Source organism: Opisthocomus hoazin, chromosome 2, assembly GCF_030867145.1.
Source record: "Opisthocomus hoazin isolate bOpiHoa1 chromosome 2, bOpiHoa1.hap1, whole genome shotgun sequence".
Taxonomy (NCBI): domain Eukaryota; kingdom Metazoa; phylum Chordata; class Aves; order Opisthocomiformes; family Opisthocomidae; genus Opisthocomus; species Opisthocomus hoazin.
The window spans coordinates 33,293,432-33,313,427 of record NC_134415.1 but is presented as its reverse complement, the minus strand read 5'-3'; the positions used below and the strand labels follow the sequence as shown (position 1 = coordinate 33,313,427).

Sequence of the window (19,996 nt, the reverse complement as noted above, 5' to 3'; positions counted from 1 at the left end):
CTCATTCAGTTAAGGCCAAACTCATTATTACCTGGATCATTTTGGTGTGAAGTCCTTGACCCATCTCAGTCCCACCATGTGTAAGTAACACAGAGCCATCTGTATACACATGGACGAGAGCTCCAGCCTATAAAAGGGAACATTAATCCAAGAAACATCATAAATGAACTAGCAAAGTACCTGGTAGACTGTAGTTACAAACTACAGTAAATGTAGCTGCATTGTGCTGTCTTTTAGACAGTATCAACTGGTAATTGTTATGTTGCTCATTTTGGTTTGAAAAATGTGTGCTCTTTCTTAACTCATTTACTACCTTCTCTGAAAACCTCTAGTTTGGTACAAAGGCAGGAGGGACTGGGGAAGGCAGCATAAATCTGTCCTCTGTACTGAAGAAATGAATGACGCTTACAGACCTGGTTCAGAAATGGGATAGTGAAACTGATGCCAAATTTGGTAGGAATAATACACATCCCTCTCTTCTTCCAGCGATTCTGCCTGCAAGGAAAGAACATTATTCGTATAGTCACAAGGCTTTCATCACAACTCAGTGCCATGCTTCGCTCCAACAGTTTGGGTATCAAAGCAGAAATGAAATGCCTGAATGCAATATAGGCCAAGTCAATCAATAATTTTTATGAAAGATTAGGCTGTTTGTGGGTCCCAACAAGAAGGCGACCAAACTGAATATGGTCACCCAGGCATTATAGAAGCAATTATCTATTCAGTTGTATATACAAGCCAACAAAAAATGACTGTAAGGCACTGGAAAGCCTACACAAATTGCCTTGGTAGCCATCTGAGAAGTCTAGCTAGACACAACAGACCCACATCCCCTTACAAAACCATGTCACGCTAGGTCTGATTCCTGCCTTATCTAAGTTACCAGGTTACTGATAGAGGTTTCTTGCCACAGTGAGCCTCAAGGAATTTCAAAAAGAGAAATTCTTAGAAGTCACTCTGCAAATACATGGTCTGACTTCACATCACTCAAGTTGTTAAGAGAACTTCAGAAGCTGGTAGGCAAGAGGTATATCCAGTAAAGAGACAGTTCCAGAACACCTACTTGTTGAATTCTTCAATTATTTTCTTCCTGGCATGATAGTTAGAACTTGACAAACATTCATCCCAGCATCTTCGTAGAGTAAATCCCTCCAGCTTTTGGTTAAAATGAGTCAGGTCTCCTTCATTGTAAAGATTGAGCTTCCGCACCTTCCAAAAGGGACATATAAAGGACATACCAAGTTCAATGCTTCAGACTAGGTCTTATTAATGGATGACATCAAAAGCATGTTGGTTCCTAGTTTCACTCCTCTGCTCAATCTACAGAACAAGAAAATTAATAGACGAATATCTATTTATGGGAAAATGGGGACTAAAACATTTAAGGGCTGGAAGGAGGATCCCGGGAACTAAAGGCCTGTCAGCCTTACCTCAGTACCAGGGAAGATTATGGAGCAATTCATCCCAAGTGCACTCGCCGGGCATGTGAAGGACAACCAGGCGTTCAGGCCCAGCCAGCATGGGTTCATGAAAAGCAGGTCCTGCTTGACCAACCTGATCTCCTCATATGACCAGGTGACCCACCTAGTGAATGAGGGAAAGGCTATGGATGTTGTCTACCTGGACTTTAGTAAAGCCTTTGAGACTGTTCCCCACAGTATCCTCCTGGAGAAACTAGCTGCTCGTGGTTTGGATGGGTGTATGCTTTGCTGGATAAAGAAGTGGCTGAATGCCTGAGCCCAGAGAGTGGTGGTGAATGGAGTTAAATCCATTTGGTGGCTGGTCACAAGTGGTGTTCCCCAGGGCTCAGTTTTGGGGCCAGTTTTAATGTCTTTATCAGTGATCTGGATGAGGGGATTGAGTGCTCCCTCAGTAAGTTTGCAGATGATACCAAGCTGGGCGGGAGCATACATCTGTTGAGGGTAGGAAGGCTCTGCAGGGGCATCTGGACAGGCTGAATTGATGGGCTGAGGCCAACTGTATGAGGTTCAACAAGGCCAAGTGCCGGGTCCTGCACTTCAGTCACAACAACGCCACATGCAATGCTACAGGCTTGGGGAGGAGCAGCTGGAAAGCTGCCTGGCGGAAAAGGACCTTGGGGTGCTGGTCGACAGCCGGCTGAACATGAGCCAGCAGTGTGCCCAGGTGGCCAAGGCGGCCAACGGCCTGCGTCAGGAATAGTGTGGCCAGCAGGAGTAGGGAGGTGATCATGTCCCTGCGCTCGGCACTGGTGAGGCTGCACCTCGAGTACTGTGTTCATTTTTGGGCCCCTCACTACAAGAAGGACATTGAGTTGCTGGAGTGTGTCCAGAGAAGGGCAACAAGGCTGGTGAAGGGTCTAGAGAACAAGTCTTATGAGGACTGGCTGAGGGAACTGGGGTTTAGTCTGGAGAAGAGGGGGCTGAGGGGAGAGACCTTATTGCTCTCTACAGCTACCTGAGAGGAGGTTGTAGTGGGGTGGGTGCTGATCTCTTCTCCCAAGTAACTAGCAATAGGATGACAGCAACTAGCCTCAAGTTGCGCCAGGGGAGGTTTAGATTAGATATTAGGAAAAATTTCTATACTGAAAGAGTGGTCAAGCATTGGAACAGGCAGCCCAGGGAAGTGGCGGAGTCACCAGCCCTGGAGGTGTTTGAAAAACGTGTAGATACTGCACTTCAGGACATGGTTTTGCAGGCATGGTGGTATTGGGTTTACAGTAGGTCCTGATGATCTTGAGGTCTTTTCCAACTTTAATGATTCTATGATTCTACGATGTGAATTATCAATAGAGACTGGGACTAAAGCACACAGTTAGTAAGATTAAGGTACCTAGTGCCCTTGGACTTTTTTTGAAAGTTTATCCTTAAAGCAGATGTTACACAATTGAGGATACTGAGGGAACTTGATAAAGCAGAAAATAATCCATGCTATAATGTGGCTGCCATACAGAAAGTCTGAGATACTGCTTAGGGCTTAGCAAAAATGAAGCAAATTTTGTATGCTTAATAATCTTCTGTGGTTGTGCTCAGTTCTCAGAGCTTGTTCAAAGTCTGCACTACCCTAAAATATGTCAGTGGATCTGTACCTCCTCAGGTGGCAGGCCACACTTCCGAGCAAGGTCACTCATCCAGCACTCAGCAATCATCATTCCTTGAGGCCCTCCAAAGCCACGGAAGGCTGTGTTGGAAGACAAGTTCGTCTTGCAAACAGTGCCCACGCTGCTGACATTGGGAATGTTGTAGGAGTTATCCAAATGTAACAGGGCTCTGTCCATAACCTAGTGAAGGAAAGGAGGTAGACACGTTTTACATGAAGCACGTCAGACTTCCCGCTAGCTGCCAAAGCCAGGCTGGAAAACTCTGAAGCTAATTCACAACAAACCAGCACTTTCCCTTGCACCCTGCAGGTCTGCAGTCAACACAGCTGATGAGCACTGAGGTGCAGCCAGTACTCTCTCCCATTTGCAATGGAGTGTCAAGCAGTATCCTCCTGAAGGACAGGACAATAAGCACACTTCTCTGATGAGACTTACGACCCTGGGACAGATTGAGCTTCAAAGTCCTTCGTTGGCCCTGGGCTCATGCTGAGCCAAACTGCTACTAAATGCCATTACCCACCTGGAAGAACCAGAACCTTCTTTTAATTATACTGAATAAGCCATTACTGGAAAAGAAGTATTTCTGATTATCAAGTGACTCTGCAGCTGGGCTATAGCAGTAAGGGCAACTATATAAAATAAAGATTTTCAGTAGCTGCATCTAAACTGCAAGGTTAAAGATCTTTGCCCACTAATTGTCCGACTGGGAAAGAGCCAGAGCTTCCTTCTGGCTTGTGTTCCCAGATTTTCCTTCAAGCAGCAGCACAGAGAGAAGATTATGCACATCCCAACCTTATTTCAACATGGAGCACTTTCCAGTCCCTTGATTCAGACTCAAAAACTCATTTCACGTAGATGTATGCTCAACCAGGCCCTTAATTTATGCAAAGACACTTACCTGCCATTCTGCTCTGTACAGCGCCAACCACATTGCTAACATCAAATGTGGCTTTCATAGAGAGCTCTTGCAGTTCTCTCTTACTGAAATGGATTCATTTTTGCAGAAAATTATCTAAGACTCAGTGGACTAGAGAAAGGGAGCTAGAATAAACATGACTGACAGTAGGCAATTGGGTTGGTCACTCACACCAGAAAAGGAGAGGTTTTTACTCATCAGCACAAGAATTCTTGGAGACAAACTCAGAACTCAGGCCCATGCTTGTCCTTAGGGCCCGTGAACTCAGCAGCTTTAGCCAGTCTTTAACAAGCTTGTTGATTTGGGCACTCTACCCTGATCAGCCTATTGGCTTGGATGTTTCTTATTAGAAGGAATTAGCTTTCCCCAGATCTGAGGGACAATCAGTCATCTTGCATTGTACAAGTTTCCCATCACAGCCCACTGTAATGCAAAGCAAACTTTCTTGACCCTTTTGCCTAATCCAAGTTGTTACAGCATCAATGTAAATTATGTGGCACATGCCAAAGCAGGTCAGCTGGCTCAGAGAACAGTTGTAGAAGCTCCAAAATCCCATCAAGGTCTGTTTTCAGTCATGTCAGATAGCAGGATGTGCAAGCAATGCTGTAAACAACTGAAGTCAGAGCAAAAGGTTTCACAGGTAAATGTCTTCTGCCTCATTAGCCACCAGAAAACTTTACTTACACCGTAAGAGAGGTCTACAGAGTTGCCCCCATTGCTGTAGTATGACACCTCCAGACTCTTGATTTTCCCATTCTTCATGAAACCAACCTGTCAAGAGAGTCTCCTCAGTAACTGGTTTTCTACAAAATGTTCTGTTTCGTGCTTCCCTCCAAAAACTGAATGGACCTCATACAGGTGAAAGGCTGACTGTCCTCTGCTGCAGCACAGGACAAGCACAGGCAGTAACCTTCCAGTAAAGCTGCCCAGTAAAGGGTCCATGTACACATATTAATCTCACTCCAGAGAACTCTTCTAAAGTAAGTGCTGGTCACTTGTCACAGCCACACCTTCCTTAAAAGGTTTCTGCTTTGAAAAGCAGCAGCAGTTCAATGAGGACTGAAGAGGAAAGGAAGCTGACAAAACAAACAGTAGTACAATACTGTAAACCAACAGGGTAGCATCTAAGAGCAATGTGACACCAACAAGGGCAAAGTCTTGGTTGCAAGGAAAAGGGAAATATTTATGATGAGGTCACAAGAAGGGAACCGTCCAGGCCAAAAGAACTTCTGCAGGACTTTAACAGGAAAAATGCTATAACCCAGTGACCTGATCCATTTTCAGCACGGGAAATCTGCAGTGAAACAACTAGAGTAGCGATTTGTCCACAGTAGTATCTTACTACTTTCCGATGTTTCAAGTGACAACACTGAGACAACATGCATTCATTTCATATGTATGCATACCTTGAACCTCCCCAGGAAGGGATGTCTCCCACCACTGATCAGCATGTCCTCATCTCGATCCAGCATGCACCTTACTGGGCGGCCAGTTCTGTTAAGGGATGAATTTATCAGCCAAAGCCTGAAACGCACAATACAGTTCCTACAGAGCAAAACTCTCCTCTTTTTGGTGAGCACTGTCTTTCCAGAGTGGCAATGGGGAGTTAGGGGTAAACTGCTTGCTTTAGATATCTTCCTCTTAAGAAAAAGGCAAGATTGAGTAAAAAAAATAAATATCTTGGAAGCTGGGACATGTTCGTGAAAACTCGTGCAGACACTCTTATATTAAAAAGAAGGATAGTTCCGTACAGAGACAGATGTTAAGAACTGAGCAAACACTGTTTTCCAGACTACTTCTCAAGGCAGACTTTTGGCTTTGCAAGAGAGAATGCCATATGAATTATATAATAAGGATAATTATATAATAATTTCTAACTAGCCCTGATTTTGACTTTGGTTTTTGTTTGCTTATTTATTATCCAAGGAGGAAAACAAGGAGGAGAGAAGGAGTTGCTTTTCATTTTCTAGCACTTCTGCCTTCCCAGTGCCTCTCTTCAGGTTGTAAAAATATCTAGGGAATGACATAGAAGTTACTTCACAACCTCTGGGATATAAAACAGTGGTTAGACTGGTAGAGATAGAGGAAAGAAAAAAATGCACATGTATTACTGATTAATTAGAGACAGCAGATGGTTTGGCTTAAATCAGCTTTATTTTTCCGGTTCTAAGTACAGAAGCTACATTTTGGCTGTTCTCTTCCAAAGGTATTTTATCAAATTACTGCTGTTTTGCCAGATCCATCTAGCACTGCCAGCAGGTTGCATCCTGACCTACGAGCGCAGTATTGGGAAGCGCAGTGTTACACGCAGTGCACAAATGTAACCTCAGAGGCCATGTTCACTCACAGCCACAGAAACTTGCACAGTTAAAGGTTAGCCCATATCAAAACTCCAGAAACCAGAAGCACGTTTCTAATCTATGCTTCACAAACAGTCGACGTTCATTCCCTGAGCTTTTAGGGGTTTGAAAAATGTGGGTTTCTGTTCAGTGGCCTGCCACCTTTCCTGGGGAAAAAATCCAAAGAGAGAGTTTGCAGAAGAGCAGAGGAACAGTGGTGCAAATCTTGTGCAGTACATTTTTGAGCAAGGAAGAGACTTTCATACCTCTATTATACAAAACAACAAGCATAGCTAGTGCTGGATTTTGAAAGGGTTTGGGGTCAAGTGAAAGGGAGAGGCAGAGAATTTGAGATAAGAGAGTTTTCAGAGAGGAAAAGGAACAGCAGTAAAGGGGTTTTTCCCCCTTTCCTATTAAAAGCTGTCATTCCTGCATAAGCTTAGCCCCTCGGAGCAGGTTCAATTCCTCCTACCAGCTAAGAGCCTGTTAGGCAACTCCTTTGGGAAATCCCAGGCTTGCTATGAGCTGTACAGTAACAAGACATGAAGAGTCTTGAAAGTGCTCCAGTAAGAGACAGGTTGGGACAGTCTGAAGGAAAAAGCCCTGTTCCCCACACCCAAACTTACTTGAAGGCTGCGACAGCCACTGCAGTTGTCAAGATAGTATTCCTAGTCTCTTTTCCACCAAATCCTCCTCCCATTCTTTTCACTCGAACCACAACCCGATTTGAAGGGACTCCCAATGCATTAGCAACAAACTCCTAAAGAAAAACAGAGCAGCAAGAACACGTATGGAGCTGAGCTGGTGTTAAGAACTAGACACCAGTACATTGCCTTTCTGCAACCATTGCAACAGTGCAAATACTCTGTTATGTTGCAAGTCCTATTGGTCCTGCAATTGGTTTGTTGCAACTGGAACCAATAAGCCCAGTATTTCATCCCTGAGGTGGGAAGGCATACAATGCCTCAGCAGACAACACCAGATTCAGGAAGAGACTGACATGAGATGAGGTTACCAAGACATAGGTCTCATTTAACACAGGGTTTGATATCCGTACCACTCCGTCCATTCTCCTTAATCAGTTATGAGACTTTTGGACAGTCTTGGTTAGCCAGTAAAAAGAGGCCAAAGACATCCCATAGTGCCAGTAAGCTATCTTGCAAGATGACAGAGTTGGTACACATAGTCAGTGTTTGCATCACGTTTCTGACGTGTCATTCAACAGCCTTGCCTACTGACCAGCTGGCACCCTCTCCAGAAAGGGTTAATCATGTAATCCCTGCTGACAAAGACGTGCTGCCAACAGAAACAACTCTGTCGCCTAGAAGTGGATTCAGGACACCGGTAGGATGGATAGGGACTTTAGACCCTATACTCAACTCTAAGCCTATGTGTTTTTTTTTTTATTCAAGATGAGATAGGACCAACTGTAAAACAACTGTTTATCTAGTCTGAAACAGAAAACAAATGCCTTCTGGGTAGCAGGTCAATGCGATAGTACCTGTGTCTTCATTAGGTTTTGGGTCGACACAAAGAGTTCCATCTCACCATCTTCCCCCTTTGGCACAGCCACAGTAGAGTGAGTTTCCAGATAGAAATGCTCCTGTCCGCCAAGGTACATCTCTCCTAGAAAATCGAAATAAATGGCCCAAATATAGAGTGTCCCTGGAGTTATAAGGTGTCTCTCATCATGTGCTGCCTGCAAGCCACTGCCCTTTTGACATGTGTTAAATGACAGCCCTTTGCACTGCCCAGCACTGGATATGCCTAGCTCTAAAATTGACACTTCTGGTTCAATGTTTAAAAATACCCAAAAGACAAAAAAAACAAACCCAACCCAGACACAGACCCCCCTCCACTTTCTAGAAATCTTCAGTCCAAAACACAACTGGCTGGCATTTCAAAAATAAGCTTGTACACCGTGCCATTGACCCAGCACCTCTTAAGATGCAGTATTTGGTGCCTTTCAGACTGCCCTGATAACACCACTGAAATGAAGGATAAAAATAAATCAAGTATAGTCTAGCTGAGCAGATAAAATACAAGGTTACAGACTTTGAAACGGGAACAAAAATAGAAACCCAAAATGCCGTAAGAAGATCTAACTGAGAATCAACTCTTTGTCACTGCATGTGGCTCTTTCCCAGGACATCTTACCTGGCAGTGCTGAGGGTACAATTTCCAGTCATGATACACACTATTTGAAATGTCAGAATCAACCTCCTTTCTCAGTCATGGCTGTGGTCTATTCAGCTGCCATGAAAATTAATCTTCAGAGAAGTTCTCAAAATTCTGTTCCTCTCTCCCTTTTACTCAATTCGGCAACAACAAAATAGCTGCCTTCATTAGGTACTTCAGTGAGAAAACGCACATCTGTGTGAGACGATGCCTGCTCTGGTACATAGCAGGGGCCTTTCTCTTGTCTCCTTGAGTGGGTTGGCCTGGCATTCAGACAGTACCGGAGCCTTTTAAATCATCTGTTCTTCTACCTCAGAACAATTTCTGCCTTACCTGGCACAGTGTTTTTATTTTGTATAATACAGTACTCTATAACAAACAGTTAATAACAGCTTATGACACCTTTGAAGCGCCAGTGCCAGTTACTGACTGCAGAGGAAAGTTTCAGCAATGCATACCAAAATACAACAAATGACAGAACTGGAAATGGGTGTTTCAGCTAAATAACTCCCCCGTTCCCCCACAGGAAGGTAAGGGGGACATGATTCTGTGTGATCTGCGAGAATAATCCCTTCATACAACACCCTCTTATCATTAAATACATAGTTCTCCAAAGGTCTGATGTTTGAGACTCGTCCTCTCAGGAGCTATTAATCAATGACATACAGACCAAGCAATGACAAGAGTATTCCAGTTCATAGCTCTGGCACTCTCCCCTCCAAACTCATAGAGGTTTTAAACAGTTGTTGATAATTGCTGTTTACCCATGTCTCTACAAGCTGCTTGGCAGACTCCAACTGAATGAAACAAAGAAGCACACCAAAAAATCCCATCCTCAAAGACAGACCAACAATCAATGCTGAAAAAGTGTTACATGGCAGTGCCAAGTTCTTCACAGAATCATAGGTTAGAAAAGACCTCTAAGGTCATTGAGTCCAACCATCCACCCAACACCACCATGCCTACTAAACCATATCCTGAAGTGCCACATCTACACGTTTTTTGAACACCTCCAGGGATGGGGACTCAACCACCTTCCTGGGCAGCCTGTTCCGATGCCTGACCACTCTGTCAGTACAGAAATTTTTCCCAATATCTAATCTAAACCTCCCCTGGTGCAACTTGAGGCCATTACCTCTTGTCCTATCGCTAGTTACCCGGGAGAAGAGACCAACACCTGCCTCACTACAACCTCCTTTCAGGTAGTTGTAGAGAGCATTAAAGTCCCCCCTCAGCTCCCTCTTCTTCAGACTAAACAGCCCCAGTTCCTTCAGTCATTCCTCATAAGACTTGTTCTCTAGACCTCTCACCAGCCTTGTTGCTCTTCTCTGGACATGCTCCAGCATGTAGTGAGGGGCCCAAAAATGAACACAGTACCTGAGGTGCGGCCTCATCAGTGCCGAGTACAGGGGCACAATCACCTCCCTACTCCTGCTGGCCACACTATTCCTGACACAAGCCAGGATGCCATTGGCCTTCTTGGCCACTGTGCACACTGCTGGCTCATGTTCAGCCGGCTGTTGACCAACACTCCAAGGTCCTTTTCCGTCAGGCAGCTTTCCAGCTGCTCCTCCCCAAGCCTGTAGCGTTGCATGGGATTGTTGTGACCAAATTGCAGGACCCGGCCTTTGGTCTTGTTGAACCTCATACAACTGGCCTTGGCCCATTGTTCCAGCCTGTCCAGATCCCCCTGCAGAGCCTTCCTACCCTCAAGCAGATCGACACTCCCGCCCAGTTTGGTGTCAACTGCAAACTTACTGAGGGAGCACTCTATCAATGATCTGGATGACGGGATTAAGATGTAAAACAATGATACATGATCAATGATTCATGATACATACAGCCACCGGTGTTGGTGGATCAGGTTTTCAAAAGCAAGTACATTCCATTTTCATAAAATTTAGTCGTATATCTGGTTAAAAGAAACTGACTGTCTACAAGATTCAGACCAGACTATGTCTGGACAGGCAAAAGCTGTTATATGGGTACATTTCAGGAAAAAAACAAATAAATGACTTTGCAGAATATTTGCTCAAGAAAAATGTGTCCTTACATCAGAAGAGAGTGTTTACAGGGGCACAGCTGGAAGCATCCAAGTCTGTTTGAAACGGAAATCAAATCTTTCACAAGCTATTTGTATATAAACAGCTAATTGAAACTTTATATTAAATTAATTTAGCTCAGCAGGCTTTACTTTCATGAGTTCAGTATCATACGCATAAAAAGGAGGCCGATAGTTTGATGTCTTCTGTCACAAACTATCCTATTTTAAAAGAAGTATTAATGCATATTCTCACCTTCCAAAATGTGATCAGATTCTTCAAATCCTTTCTTCACGTCTCCCTTTTTAATCCTCTTTATAGATTTAAAAAATGATTGTTTCTCAATAGCTTCCTAGGAAACATAATCATACAATGAGGTTTTTGTGGAAGCGAAGTAAAAACCAAGCTTCCTCTGACTGAAGAAGAAACATCCAAGATAAAAAGCACAAGAACTTATCAGACACTAACTATGGTAATAGCCAAATGACTTAAAGCAGTACAAAATCATTTTTGTCAACACAGCAATTTCACAATAAACACCATAATTGGACAATCTTAGATTGTTCATTGTAGCCCATTTTACCTTCTGGACCCAGAAACTCAGTGTCTGTAGCCACCAGATCTATGACTTAAAACTTACGTTAACTATAGTCTATGGCCCAGAAGAGGGGGAAAAGGAAAAGGAAAAAAAAAGACAAAGAAAAGAGACGGAAGGAGAAAACTGCATCTCTCAGATGGGATGGGAACTTCTGTAGAAATTATTCACTTCTGAGCTGATATACAATAATCTTTCTTGGGGAAGTTTTACAGCTGCATTTCACTTTTGTCAAAACTGAAGCTTTCTGTAATGAAAAAAACCCCCACAGTGATAAAATAAAAACAACAAAAAAATCAGCACATTTTTGGATCCACTCTCATCTTCCCTGGTTGAATAAACAACTAGAAGCCTCAGAAAATGAAGTCCTCACATGCTGTCTGTGAACTCACAGATCATTCAAATCAAAACATTTGTCCATAGGTGACAGTACCAATGTCTGTACTAGCCAGTGTACAGACTCTTTGTATTTGCATGAATACAATTCAGATTACAAAACACACGATATGAAATATTGACAATTAAAAAAAAATTCATTAGAATCCCATGGCTCTAATCTCTCTCCAGTAACAATGACTTCATACACTTTTTTCTCATTTCTAGATGTGAATACAGTATCACATATTATCATTTGCTTTATAATTTCACATAAGAAAATATTGTTAAGAATACTTCTAGTTAAAAAAATAAGGCATGAAATTGTCACAAATTGTTGATGTTAATTTCTTCAGCTTTGAGAAAAGCCAGTTAGGGGCTGTGTCCATACAGTCAGTTGAAATGTTGATAGTGCAGAGTGAATGCCTGAAAATTAATTTCATCAGCTTCAGAAACTAGACAAATGACCTGCAGAAATCTCAAAAAATCGGTGCAGTCACAGAGCTGGAAGAGATGTTTTCACACCATCTTATTGAGTTTTATAAATCAGAGAATGAAGAGTGAAAGTATACCAGTCAAGCCAGGAGGGTTGTACCAGAGAATACTGAAAGCAAGCACCTCTGGGTAAGAATGTAACTGACAGTAACCTTGTTAATTTAAACAAATTTGTGCTAAGCACAATATATCTGCCACGGTTTGGTTTATTTGTTTTAGTTTTAAGTAATACAGAATAAGTCAACATACTCCCCATCGGTACCACATCAAAGATGAGTCCTCTTTATATTTAAACATACAAATTATTCCTTCTATCCATATCCTGCTGCACCCACAAAGACTAACAAAACACATGGCTAAATAACCATGTGTCTGAGAACAGAAGTTAACTAGACATCAGGGTGTCCCAAGCTAACTGTAGAAGCAGATCTGAGCCGTCTTACCTGTATTGTGACAATAGGTTTGAGCTCTTCATACTTAATCTTCACAGCTCTAGCTGCTCTTCTGGAATGTTCTTGTGTGTCTGCAAGAACTGCACCGATGATATGACCAACACAAGTGACCTACAGGCAAGATTGGGACCCACCATCATTTGGTGTGTGTCTACATGCAGTAACTGGAAGGCTCGTGATAATTCTCTTCATCTATTCCTTTTGTGCAATTTTTTGTCTGTCTGTTTGGATTGATCTATTTAAAACTAGTCAAGGGAAAGCTATCACAAACAACTTCAATCAGTAACCGAGTGAGTTAGCCTGTCCCAGTGGCCTGCAGAACAGAGGAAGAATAGTACAGATACACAGAGGAGAGGGGCACAGGGCTGGGGGACTCAGGCCTTATCAAATTTGGCACCAAGATTTCTATCGACTCCAGTGCAATCGGGATTTATCTCTGTATATGGTAGAGGACTTCACTGGACTGTATGAGAAATCTTATCTCCTGAGCAGTGTGATTGAAAAGGGCTGTTTTTAACAACATACCACATCCTCAGCAAAGACAGTCTCATCATTAGCGATACCAGTGATGTTACTGCCAGGAACATCCTTGGCGGAGACAAAACACACAAACCCAGGAACACTCTGGGCTTCGGATGCATCTATGGAACTAAAGAAAGGAAGAGAGGCAGCATTATTATTTCTCATTTTTATTTCCGTGAGTGCTTATTATTTACCAATACATTTTCAGGCCTAATTCTCTGAATCTGGCTATGCAGAAGAGGAGTTTGTCACATGAATATCATGTGAGACCAAGGCAGAAAGGGCAATATATTAGACTAAAATAATTTGGGATCTATATTATAATCTGAATCCTGACAGTGAGTCCGATCACCAGTCTACTACTTTGGGCTATACTGTATCGCACATCTTTTCCCTAAGACATATCTAAACTTGACAATTGCCACGCGTACTAAAGACCCCTTAACACCCTTTACCAAAGAGACACTGGTGTTAGGGATGGTATGCCTCCACTGTCTTCTTAGCTGCTACGATTCTGTGAAGGCAAGAATCCTTCCTGTCTGTTTGTAAACAAGAAATCTTACTGCAGCCACATATCATCTACGTCTAGAGAAAAATGTGGCTGTGAATCAGGAAGAAGTTGCTGAGTATCAATCACAAGGAAGCTGTAGGGTATTTAAAAGGATTCAGAAGTAATAACTCTCCAAAAACCAAAGAGCTTCGTGAAAGGTTTTCTTTCATAATCAGCAAAAGAGTCTGAATCTCTGACAAGCAGGACAAAGTAACAAGAAAATTGCAATATAATTTTTGTATGGATCACTTCATAAAAAATGTATTACAAAAGACTTTCAAGCTCCTTTTGCAGTATTTTGTACATTGGCTCTGTAGTTGTCTTGCTTACAAGGGAACTGTTGCGAATAGAAAAGCTGTGACTTTGTTTCTGCTTACTGAATGATTTATTGTCTTCTGTAAATTGCTGCAATTTTTTCAGCATGCTTGTTTAGATTCCCGAAATAAACTGTGCCTGAAAGTAGCTGTTTACGCATCCCAGTGAGCTACAGACTTTTTTAAAAAGACATTAAATGTATGAATGAACTTCCCCACATGAACTCTTAGACAGCAGGAACTGAAAACAATGCTATTTTTCTTTGGAAAGTTCACTTTCCTGTGCTTCTGCAGTAATGCCTCACAAAGAATCCCCTGACTGTTTCCCTTAGTTAGAAACACAGAGGCAGATGATTTCTAATTCACACTTGCTGGTCAAGATCTGGCTTGGGTGAAGTGGAAGTTTTCATAGCCAGTATTTTGACTGACAAAATCATAGGCTGAGATAGCTCTGTCACCTGATGGAATATTCTACCACTTCCTCTGCAGAAAAACACAGGCTTACAGCTTGAAACATGAATGCACAACACAAATGCAAGATGTGTACAGCGACCTCTAGAAAATACTGCAATATTGTGGTCACAGGCACAGATCTGATGCTTTCTCTATTGCCCCATCAGCACCAGCAGTAGAAACAATGCTTATGTGTTTGCAGCACTCAGTGACGACGTTGCAATACCTAAGATTTAACTATGATGACACCGCAATTTCTTTCATAACCTGGAAGCTGACTACTACATCTGTGCATTCATGACTACCATGCTGCCCGTGCCGTGTCAAACCACTGGGGGAAGCCTCTGGGCAGGAAGCCTAAATAGGCAGGAAGTATTGCCTAAGGAACAACCAGCACATTGCGAGGCTATTGAAGATGACACCAGGCAACGTAAGGCAGAGCATCCCACATCAAAGCAATTGAGAGCCTGCAGAGCCACCACAATGTAAGCACAATTAGGGATTACGGGGGGCAGTCAGTCCCACAATATAACAGCATTAAAACTCATACGAGAATGTAGATGGCATTACCTGCCAGGATAGGCTTTTCAGACTTGGTTAGTCACTGTAGCTATAAATTATCCATCAGTCACGCTCTGTACGGACAAGATGCTTTCAGAGACGGCTGCACTTCCAGATGCTATCCACCTATCCAGCCAAGCACAAAAGCTCTACATCTAATAGCTAAAGCTAACTCTGTTATGCAGAGGGCTTAATTGTGGCTAGTGCAAGCAAGCACTGTGCAAGGCAAAAAACCAGAAGACACACAGCTGACTGCACACCAGAAGGAGGCAGGAGTGCTGCAGTGGAACTGCATGTTACAACCTAAATACTTAGGCAGATAGGAAAGGGCATGTTCAAGCTGCATGTTCTGGTCAGTGATTAAAATTACATTTTCTGAGACACTGTGGTGCTCTCCTACCTTGCTCCTATTTAATTGTGCATGCTTGAGTATAAGAAATGGGACATACAAGAAAGCTGCCAAGAGCTGAGGACTTTGTGTTCCAGCAAAGCTCCGAGTTTGGTGTTAATTCCCTCAACTCCCAATGACACAGACTTGCAAGGCAGCTGTAACACATACAGCTCATCTGCATGTACCAATGTGCAATGAACTGGATGGAGTTCCCACTAATGTAAAAACCTTTCCCTGACCCACAACTGAACAGGTCAATGTTTTTTAAGCTACCAGGTACTGTATGCTTCCAACTTCTGAAACTCAGAAGGAACACTTACAGGATTTTAGCATGGGCTTTGGTGCTGGTCACCAGTGTTAGATACAGCTCGTTCTCATAGTGAGGTATGTCATCACAGTAAACAGCTTCTCCACACGCTTGTTTGGCTGCTGAAACGTGCATCAAAGGCCGGCCCACCATATCTTCAACTGCCTGCCCCCTGGGCACTTCCTGGAGCAAAACACATGTCTGACTACTACTGCTCACATTGCAGAAGACAGAAGCATTGATGGGAGAGCAAAAGGCAAGGTGAGACATTCTAGCAAGATGGGGAATGGGATGGGGGCTCAGTCCCATGGGAAAGAAAGGTAAACAAGATGGAGCGGCTACACAGAGGAGGCTGTAGAGAATGAAGTGAAAGGGGTTCGTTTTTTTGAAACTGCTATGGAAGAGATGAGTTTGACATGACAGCTCACATACAAGGTTCAAGTTCTACAGCTAGCTTCTACTCTCAAAGCTAAAGAAAGAGAAATAAGGAAGGAGATACATCCTAAATCTGAAGCCTGAGAGATTCAAAGAGAGGCTGGCTGTAACTGTGGAAAGCAGGAGGGCAATTTCATTTTAGGTACAGAGGTGGATGCAGGAGGAAAGTGCTACCCACAGCAATTTTTGTAAAGCTGTACATATCAGGAGCAGTCTTGGGCAGCAACAGGAAAGAACGTTGTATCCTAAAGCAAGGAAGAGACTGAGACCCACATACAAGCCTCAGGGATGGCATTACGTAGGTACACATACTGCTCAGGGAGGCAACATGATAAGAAGCACAGGTTGACCTACAGAAAAGGTCGGGTCTACATCATGCAGGTACTGCTACTTACTTGGAAGAGTTGGGCATTTGCAATGGGATCTTTGTGAAACAGCTCTGTAGCACTGAGGTAGTTTGAGGGGATGGGCTCACACAGATTGTTCTGCCAAAGACATATTAAAGAACAATCATCTTCCCTGCTAGTTCACTTTCTCACATTCCCCAGTAGCCCAGGATATTCTCCATTCTCCAGTGAAGATAATCCACCCTTACTGGGTGAAGGCAAACAGGGCTCAGGCTCTATGCAAAGAATAAGCACAGACCCAGAAGAGCAGGTGTAATGCACAGAAGGGGAGAACTCCAGGATTCCTCCTATGAACCCACAGATCAGCATCCTTCCACAGCAAGGTGGGGATGCCACGAGGAAGCAAGCGGGAAGGTACGCTAATCACTGCCATGCAGGGCAGAAGTAGCTCTGGCAGCTATTGCAATATGGAGTTTGCTATCAGATACAAGTCTGCTTGAATCTGAACCCTCCCCCTGCCTTCCCCATCAAGACAGCACATACAGATCCCCCTTCCCCAGCAGCCCTCACGTTTCCATTGTGGTTCTTGCTTAGTTTCCTAAGGACCGTCAGGTAAAACTTGAAAAAGAAGCTGAGTGTGAGCGTGCGTCGGAAGTCCACCATCCCACCAGGCGCAGAAGGAGAGAGATCCATCTCACCCGCCAGTAAGCGGCAAGCATCCTGCAGCAGCTTCTCATTCCAGTCTCTGCAAGGAAACAAAGGTGACACAGAGATCCTTGCTGAGCCCTAAATATCACCAGGGCAGACTAACTCTTCTGACATGGCAGCCCCACAAGTTCTCAAGCAACAGCCACCTGTTCTATCTCTGTTTATAGTATAGGTGTCAGCTTTGCTCTCATCTTGGGCTCATGTCATCTTTTCTAAAGATGTGACAAAGCTACTAAATGATAAAAGCACGGATTTCTCAGCCCATTTTGAAAGAAAATCAGTTTTGTAGGTCATGCCCATATCTAGCTTCTGCCCACTTCCAACAGAGGAGTGAATTTAGCAAGGAAATGGGTCTCTGAATGAAAGACTGACATGGATCTTTGAGGTTAAGGAGTACTGGGAAGCAAGGCACCACACAAAACACAGACTGCTGCAGAAGTCTAGCTACAGTTCTTCCCCTTCCTCCTTCTGTGTACTATCAGAGAGGGTTTAGGGTATTCAAACTGCTCTTGTAAAAATCCAGAGCATTCCATTAGACAGGTTTTCTATCACAGAAGAATTCCTACCTGCCAGTGAGCTCCTGGCAAGTTTTTAGTGCCAGGACAGTTGTAGGAGCCATTCCTCCATAGCTTAGTTTTATCTCCTCCACTCGGCTAGTGCCATCTTGGAACAGGACTCTCATCCCACAGGTCACAATAGCAATGTCATCCTCCCGACGGGAAGCCTGCTTGAAAGCTGAGAAGTATTCACCCTAGAAGACAGGAAAATATTTCTTTATCCTCTACCTTGGCATGCTTTAGAGTATAAATATGGACAAGCTGTTAATCTGTCTCTAATGGATGAGCTATTCCAGGGAACTGTATCTGGTTGATTCATTTTGCAGGGCCATGCAGGACATGTTTGTTCAGCCAGCACTGTGTATTTTCACATGATTGAATAATTAATTCTAAAGTATTAGATCAGTGGTTATTAGCCAACCTAGGACTGTGTGGGAAATGAGCTTTGACAGAGATCTGCTCATATGTGTCACATTTGTCTATATCTTTAGAGGAAGAACCAGGACAGATTTTTTGCACAAACTTACAGTTCCTCAGCAACTTTTTCTTTCTCCCAGGCTGCTACATTGGAAGCCTAATCAGTAAAACTCATATGCTAAACCCCTTCCCTTTGGAAGTCTTTGAACTCTGCATCAGCTGAAATCAATAATCACAAATGTCTCAGTTCTAGAACAGACCAGACTAATTAATATAAGACTATTTCAATCTGTTATTGCAAATACAATTCTTAGTAACTACCCTGAATCCTCTGCTGGTCTTCAGAGCATGAGGAAATTCATTTAAATGCACCAGCAACTATAAGTCACAAAACTCAGCAGCTCTCCTATGAAGAGTGGCAGTAAATATGAGGTTAACACTCTACCAGTATACACCAAGTGCTGCTGTCACCCTGGTGTCACAGTACAGTCAGTTTTTCCCCTTGCCTGTCCTGCAGATTATGACAAATAGCTGTTCAGGCATCCTGCAGACTCAGAGAGAAATCAGATCCCATGTCTTTGCATGGCCGTTCTGGAGAGTTTTCTGCCAAGTTTCTTCTCTAATAGCTTAGCCAAGTGACTCTGCACAGCAGTCTGTTCCATTAATTATTTCTAATCAGAAGCGGACAGCAATTCTTTCTTTATTATAAAGAACAATTCCTCTATTGTTGGCAATGAGAACAGTTTCACAAGAAATCCCTTCTGTGCATTGAGAATTTGTAACTAGAGATAGAACTGAAGGGTGCATTACGTTTGCTGAATTCGAGTAATTAGTGGGCAGCCAGCAGATAATAGCAGAGGAGCATCAATAGCATCCTCCCAATGAAGACATTCTGCCACTTTGCTTGTTAAACTAATTATCTTTCAAAGAAAAGAAAAAGCAGCCTCTTACTGCACACTTCAGAGAAGATTTCCAATAGCATAATTGCAACAAGAGGGCAATATTTGCCTTCACTGCTCACAAGACACCTGAATTTTCTTGGTACAGAGTCCTGTGGGAGAAAAGGCACTTGCTATTTTTCCTCACTTCTGTGTAGGTAAGGCAACCATCACATCAGCTGCCTGTGTCTGCCATACCTCTTGGTAAAACAGCAGAGCATGTCCCCTCTAAACTGTCAGAGTGAAAGCTCCTAGGTGTTAGTCACTCTCACAGGAAAACCAAGCAATCCTTACTCTTTAGGGCTGCATATTAGGGACCTAGATTAGTCTCCCCTCTCCCCTTCTGGACAAGACGCAACATCACGTAGGAGCACATTAAGAAATCCACAGGCTCTAAAACATATGTAGGCAATATTCACAATTGCAAAAAACATTGTTTCCATGTCAGTTTTTTCAGTCCACCACCATAGAATACAGAGATCAATAATGGATGAAAGCTGCAAGATACTAATTCAAAGGATGAAGTAAGAATTCATGACCACTTTCTGTCTCTTCAGCAGAGTAAAAATTGTGATACTATGAGTCTATGATGGCAATACTGAGCTAACAGTAGGTTAAGAGTGTTTTCCAAAGACAGAAATATATAGGCATTGTGTTGTCAGGCATTTTCTATTTGAAAACCAGTAAATGTCTATGTGATATGGAATACTATTATCATAAAAATTAAGTAACAATGACAAATGTGATAAAGATGTACACAAGGGAAAGGACATGAAAAACTGGTTGTCAATAAGTGAGTAATAAAACAAGTGGTGCATAACGTTTGTGAACATTATCTGGAACATAAGAAATGTTTTTATAGTCAAGAACAGAAAAAGGGTTGTTAAATAAAGGATATGTCCTGTTCTAGGTATGTCTTGTTATATAAAAAAAGCTAAGCAGTTCTCTTTTCTGGAGTCTGTTTATATTTCACCTTTAATCCAGTGAACTGTTTCCTTTTCTACTTAGTGTCTTTGCTCAGCTGC

At 42.9% G+C, this 19,996-nt stretch overlaps 1 protein-coding gene across 1 annotated transcript in view; it reads right to left on the bottom strand.

The window, feature by feature from the left end:
* Positions 1-19,996, bottom strand: part of XDH (xanthine dehydrogenase) — a 55,845-nt gene that overhangs the window by 12,820 nt on the left and 23,029 nt on the right. The window contains exons 15-29 of the mRNA XM_075413125.1: positions 17,626-17,810; positions 16,922-17,096; positions 16,400-16,489; positions 15,583-15,752; positions 12,997-13,120; positions 12,463-12,582; positions 10,810-10,906; positions 7,836-7,960; positions 6,961-7,094; positions 5,402-5,489; positions 4,680-4,766; positions 3,068-3,259; positions 1,064-1,209; positions 414-495; positions 32-127 (exon numbers count right to left, since the gene is read on the bottom strand). Coding sequence (XP_075269240.1) covers positions 32-127; positions 414-495; positions 1,064-1,209; positions 3,068-3,259; positions 4,680-4,766; positions 5,402-5,489; positions 6,961-7,094; positions 7,836-7,960; positions 10,810-10,906; positions 12,463-12,582; positions 12,997-13,120; positions 15,583-15,752; positions 16,400-16,489; positions 16,922-17,096; positions 17,626-17,810 — 1,911 coding nt within the window. The remainder of the gene's footprint in view (positions 1-31; positions 128-413; positions 496-1,063; positions 1,210-3,067; positions 3,260-4,679; positions 4,767-5,401; positions 5,490-6,960; positions 7,095-7,835; positions 7,961-10,809; positions 10,907-12,462; positions 12,583-12,996; positions 13,121-15,582; positions 15,753-16,399; positions 16,490-16,921; positions 17,097-17,625; positions 17,811-19,996) is intronic.